Here is a 6,000-nt window from a genome sequence, read left to right on the forward strand (position 1 = left end):
GGGGCACAGGGGCACAGGGGCACAGGGGCATAGGGGCACAGGGGCACAGGGGCACAGGGGCACAGGGGCACAGGGGCACAGGGGCATAGGGGCATAGGGGCACAGGGGCACAGGGGCACAGGGGCACAGGGGCATAGGGGCATAGGGGTACAGAGGCATAGGGGCACAGGGGCATAGGGGCACAGGGGCATAGGGGCACAGGGGCATAGGGGCACAGGGGCATAGGGGCACAGGGGCATAGGGGCACAGGGGCACAGGGGCACAGGGGCATAGGGGCATAGGGGCACAGGGGCATAGGGGCACAGGGGCATAGGGGCACAGGGGCATAGGGGTACAGAGGCATAGGGGCATAGGGGTACAGGGGCATAGGGGCATAGGGGCACAGGGGCATAGGGGCATAGGGGCATAGGGGCATAGGGGCACAGGGGCATAGGGGCATAGGGGTACAGAGGCATAGGGGCATAGGGGTACAGAGGCATAGGGGCATAGGAGCACAGGGGCATAGGGGCATAGGGGCACAGGGGCATAGGGGCACAGGGGCATAGGGGCACAGGGGCATAGGGGCACAGGGGCATAGGGGCATAGGGGCACAGGGGCATAGGGGCATAGGGGCACAGGGGCATAGGGGCACAGGGGCATAGGGGCACAGGGGCATAGGGGCATAGGGGCATAGGGGCACAGGGGCATAGGGGCATAGGGGCATAGGGGCATAGGGGCATAGGGGCACAGGGGCATAGGGGCATAGGGGCATAGGGGTGCCCCTCAGATTTTTTGTTGTTGTTGTTGTTGTTAAGTATTGTTTTTTTATTATACATATTTTTTGTTCGTTGTTTCTCTGTAATAATACTTGCAACTTTTATGAAGCAATTTTATGAAGTTGTCTTTAGCTAGCCCAGATAGGTTGCCAATCTCCCAACCTCATAACTAGCTACCAAGGAGACATTTTCAGTAGCTAGCTTGTCTAACTATCTTAGTTGGCATGCCTGCTGGCAAGGTTGGTAGACTTTAGAAAATCAGGCAATAACTACATATACTGAATAAGACTCATATTCCTTTCAATCTTTCTACCAAGATTTGAGCAGAGATGCAGGAAATCATATTTAGTTTCTTTAGTAAAGAACCACCATTCAGGAGGATACAGACATCTCAAAATGCTTAGATATGCAGAACAAAATACATATTTTGGACATGTAATTAAGCATAATGATTATGGCTCTAGATTGCCGGAAAAAGCTGTTTCCGTTTTTTTTTTTTATGCAAATTTCTCAAAATTATGGACAGGGGCATAGCCCCTCTCCGGAACCCCCCCCCCCAACCTGCCATCCTCATTTACTTCCTGTATAAAGCATAGGCTGCTAAAACATGCTGGTATTTAAACTCATACAGACGTGACAGTGGCAGACATATAGACATACCTTTAGCTCGTCATTTTCATCCTCTAGTTTGTTATTTAAACTCATACAGACGTGACAGTGGCAGACATATAGACATACCTTTAGCTCGTCATTTTCATCCTCTAGTTTGTTATTTAAACTCATACAGACGTGACAGTGGCAGACATATAGACATACCTTTAGCTCGTCATTTTCATCCTCTAGTTTGTTATTTAAACTCATACAGACGTGACAGTGGCAGACATATAGACATACCTTTAGCTCGTCATTTTCATCCTCTAGTTTGTTATTTAAACTCATACAGACGTGACAGTGGCAGACATATAGACATACCTTTAGCTCGTCATTTTCATCCTCTAGTTTCTCTATCTCCTCCTGAAATAGCTGGTCGGGCTCAGGTACCGGCTCGGGCTCGTTAACGATGGCCTCAGGGGAGAGATCCTCTGGTTCCGCCGTTTCCGTGACCGGCTCCGGGGGAGACGGTGTCTTCGTCTTCATCTTTCCTCCTCCTTTCTTTAAGCTTTTATTCAGGTGAAACTGGATCAGCTCAGACTGCAAACATCCCTCTCTCCAGAAGCCAGGGCCGCAGCCCACACTGCTCTTGCCGGAGCTCTTTTTGTTGCCGGTAGCTGTGCTGCTAGCCTCGCCTTCTCCTCCCCCTCTTCTCGGGTTATTGTTCTTCAATTTAGGAGATTTGGATGAACAAGGCTGATCAGAAACAACCCGTGTTGTATCCCCCTTCAAACACGATATATCAGTACAACGCGAGTCTTCAGACTGACTACTGCGCTCCTCTGCCGCTCCTCTGCCGCTCCCAGCCGCCGCCGCCGCCCTGGTCAACGTATGGATTTCAGCACCAGCGGACTGGACAGGGGTCGCGCCTGCCACGCTTGCCGCGCCTTTGGAAGAAGAAGAAGAAGACAGTCTGTCTTTGCTGGTTGCCGTGGAGACCGGGGAGCTGCCGCGGCTGCCTCTCCCTCCTCCGCACTGCTTTGACGTGATGCTCTTTGACGGAGTGCTGCTTTTCGGTGTCTCTTTAGATCCAATGTCTTTGCCGCCAGCCGGGGAGGCAGCGCGCTGTTGCGGCTGCTTTCTGTTGCTATTGTCTAGCTGGCTGCGGGAGTCGGCAGCGCCGCCCGAGGCAGGGTTCATGGTGTCATATAGAGAGGATGGACGTTCAGTCCAATAGCCTAGTTTACATCCACATCACCCAGACCTCCCTTGCGCTGTGTTCTTCTGCCTGAAAAATAATCCAGTGAACACGTCGTTATTTTAAGTACAAACGCAAAAGAAAAAGAAGCCCGAGAAAGCCGAGGTGATTTGCTTTCATGCGTTTCTTGAAAGTAGACCCAAGTAGGCTAAACGAGAGGACATTCTATTTTGAGAGGTGTTTAAATATAGAGCATATCTGAAATGAATATTTATGTAAAGGGCACCTTCATAATAACACTGGCCCCAATCCACCCACTATAAAGTGGCAGTAGAGGCAAACCATCTACATCCAGCATGTGCATCTCCCAACACCATCCGACGAGGCTACTAGCCCGCACGCACGCAGGGAATGGCTGCAGTAATTGGAAATATCATCAGCCAATTAAATTGCATTATATTCTCTCTCTCTCTCTCTCTCTCTCTATCCTTCCCTCTCTCTCTCTTTATCCTTCCCTCTCTCTCTCTTTATCCTTCCCTCTCTCTCTCTCTCTTTATCCTTCCCTCTCTCTCTCTCTCGTTTAAAGACAGGATTCTTCGGAGCCCTGACCTCTAGAAGTAAACATCGTCGAGACAAGGCTCGAGGGAAAGTGTTTTGAATATCTGTCAGGCTCGTGGCAGTCATTCCACCACTGCCGTCCGACACGTTCGATGAGACTTCACTCAACCGGATGGAACGGATAAACCCGCAAATAAAAGAACCGAGTGACAGATAAAAGGTGTAATCTACACGATGCTCGCGCTGTAGTACACTCAATAGTTGAATACCGTCTGGAATTCGATGGTCATCCTCGTGTGTAGTGTAATTAGAGGTTAGTTTCCGACAGAAACCACAAACACTGGGTCGAACAATTATAAAGATTCAAACTGATTGACACAATTAAAAATCCTTTGTCCTCTCTAAGCACTAAATATATTGATGTTAATCGTACAAATAGAGTTATTCTTAACCAAAGAAAACAATGAATATCATTTTAAAGGGCATCTTACCAGCAGTATCCCGGCGACAGTGATGGGGAGGAGGAGAATTCCCCTCCTCTGAATCTCTGAGCGCACGGCCCAACCACCAATGAAACGGTTTCAATGTACATTTACATTACGTCACCTCAGGGAGGGGCGCAAGAAAGAGACACACCGGAAGATGAAGTCGGAAGTGCTTAGTTGGCACCTGGCAGGACACAAATAATGCATTCACTGAATGACGACCTATAGATTTATGGCACCATAATTAGTGATAATATCGCCAAACTACCTTATTGGTTTAAAGATTGTCACAGAGAGAGAGAGAGAGAGGCAGTCATACCAGAGGCTTTGATGGTGGATACACCATGGATATCCCTCCTTGAATACGTGGTTCCTGTCTACAACCAGTTGTATGGTTTTATACCAGTTGTATACCAAACACATCCAGTCAACATGGTCACTTTCCATTCATTGCTGACTTGTCACTGAGTCTCTCTCCGTCTCTCTCTCCGTCTCCGTCTCTCTCTCTCTCTCTCTCTCTCTCTCTCTCTCTCTCTCTCTCTCTCTCTCTCTCTCTCTCTCTCTCTCTCTCTCTCTCTCTCAGCCTCAAGCTGTGTTGTGAAACTGTTTCACAGGAGCCTGGAGACCGTCAGAGCTGAGTTAAGAGAGCGAGAGGGGAGAACTTTTTGAACAGAGCTACGGGACAGAGACAGTCAAATGCTCTCACCCTCCTCACACTAACTGAGGTTATCTCTCACCCTCCTCACACTAACTGGGGTATCTCACACCCTCCTCACACCAACTGGGGTATCTCTCACCCTCCTCACACTAACTGGGGTATCTCACACCCTCCTCACACCAACTGGGGTATCTCTCACCCTCCTCACACTAACTGGGGTATCTCTCACCCTCCTCACACTAACTTGGGTTATCTCTTACCCTCCTCACTCTAAATGGGGTTATCTCTCACCCCCCTCACTCTAAATGGGGTTATCTCTCACCCTCCTCACTCTAAATGGGGTTATCTCCCACCCTCCTCACACTAACTGGGGTTATCTCTCACCCTCCTCACTCTAAATGGGGTTATCTCCCACCCTCCTCACACTAACTGGGGTTATCTCCCACCCCCCTCAAACTAACTGGGGTTATCTCCCACCCCCCTCAAACTAACTGGGGTTATCTCCCACCCCCCTCAAACTAACTGGGTTATCTCCCACCCTCCTCACACTAAATGGGGTTATCTCCCACCCTCCTCACACTAACTGGGGTTATCTCTCACCCTCCTCACACTAACTGGGGTTATCTCCCACCTTCCTCACACTAACTGGGGTTATCTCTCACCCTCCTCACACTAACTGGGGTTATCTCCCACCCTCCTCACACTAACTGGGGTTATCTCCCACCCTCCTCACACTAACTGGGGTTATCTCTCACCCTCCTCACACTAACTGGGGTTATCTCTCACCATCCTCACACTAACTGGGGTTATCTCCCACCCTCCTCACACTAACTGGGGTTATCTCCCACCCTCCTCACACTAACTGGGGTTATCTCTCACCCTCCTCACACTAACTGGGGTTATCTCTCACCATCCTCACACTAACTGGGGTTATCTCCCACCCTCCTCACACTAACTAGGGTTATCTCCCACCCTCCTCACACTAACTTGGGTTATCTCTCACCCTCCTTACACTAACTGGGGTTATCTCCCACCCTCCTCACACTAACTGGGGTTATCTCCCACCCTCCTCACACTAACTTGGGTTATCTCTCACCCTCCTCACACTAACTGGGTTATCTCCCACCCTCCTCACACTAACTGGGGTTATCTCTCACCCTCCTCAAACTAACTGGGGTTATCTCCCACCCTCCTCACACTAACTTGGGTTATCTCTCACCCTCCTCACACCAACTGGGTTATCTCTCACCCTCCTCACACTAACTAGGTTATCTCTCACCCTCCTCACACTAACTGGGGTTATCTCTCACCCTCCTCACACTAACTGGGGTTATCTCCCACCCTCCTCACACTAACTTGGGTTATCTCTCACCCTCCTTACACTAACTGGGGTTATCTCTCACCCTCCTCCCACTAACTGGGTTATCTCCCACCCTCCTCACACTAACTTGGGTTATCTCTCACCCTCCTCACACTAACTGGGTTATCTCCCACCCTCCTCAAACTAACTGGGGTTACCTCTCACACTCCTCACACTAACTGGGGTTATCTCCCACCCTCCTCACACTAACTGGGGTTATCCCCCACCCTCCTCACACTAAATGGGGTTATCTCCCACCCTCCTCACACTAACTCGGTTATCTCCCACCCTCCTCACACTAACTCGGTTATCTCCCACCCTCCTCACACTAACTGGGTTATCTCCCACCCTCCTCACAATAACTGGGGTTATCTCCCACCCTCCTCACACTAAAT

The 6,000-nt window shown here is 50.0% G+C and overlaps 1 protein-coding gene across 3 annotated transcripts in view; it reads right to left on the reverse strand.

Moving 5' to 3' along the window:
- LOC129846087 (protein SOGA3-like) overlaps nt 1-3,699 on the reverse strand; it is a 29,216-nt gene extending 25,517 nt beyond the window's left edge. For 2 of the 3 annotated variants that reach the window (XM_055914079.1, XM_055914080.1), the window contains exons 1-2: nt 3,594-3,699; nt 1,728-2,634 (exon numbers count right to left, since the gene is read on the reverse strand). In XM_055914079.1, the coding sequence (XP_055770054.1) occupies nt 1,728-2,546 (819 nt within the window). In that variant the 5' untranslated portion in view covers nt 2,547-2,634; nt 3,594-3,699. Of the gene's footprint in view, nt 1-1,415; nt 1,682-1,727; nt 2,635-3,593 lie in introns of those variants that run through there. The other variant, XM_055914081.1, reaches the window with a different exon arrangement.
- Nucleotides 3,700-6,000: the final 2,301 nt, after the last annotated feature.

This window comes from Salvelinus fontinalis, unplaced genomic scaffold (assembly GCF_029448725.1).
Source record: "Salvelinus fontinalis isolate EN_2023a unplaced genomic scaffold, ASM2944872v1 scaffold_0450, whole genome shotgun sequence".
Classification (NCBI taxonomy): Eukaryota; Metazoa; Chordata; class Actinopteri; order Salmoniformes; family Salmonidae; genus Salvelinus; species Salvelinus fontinalis.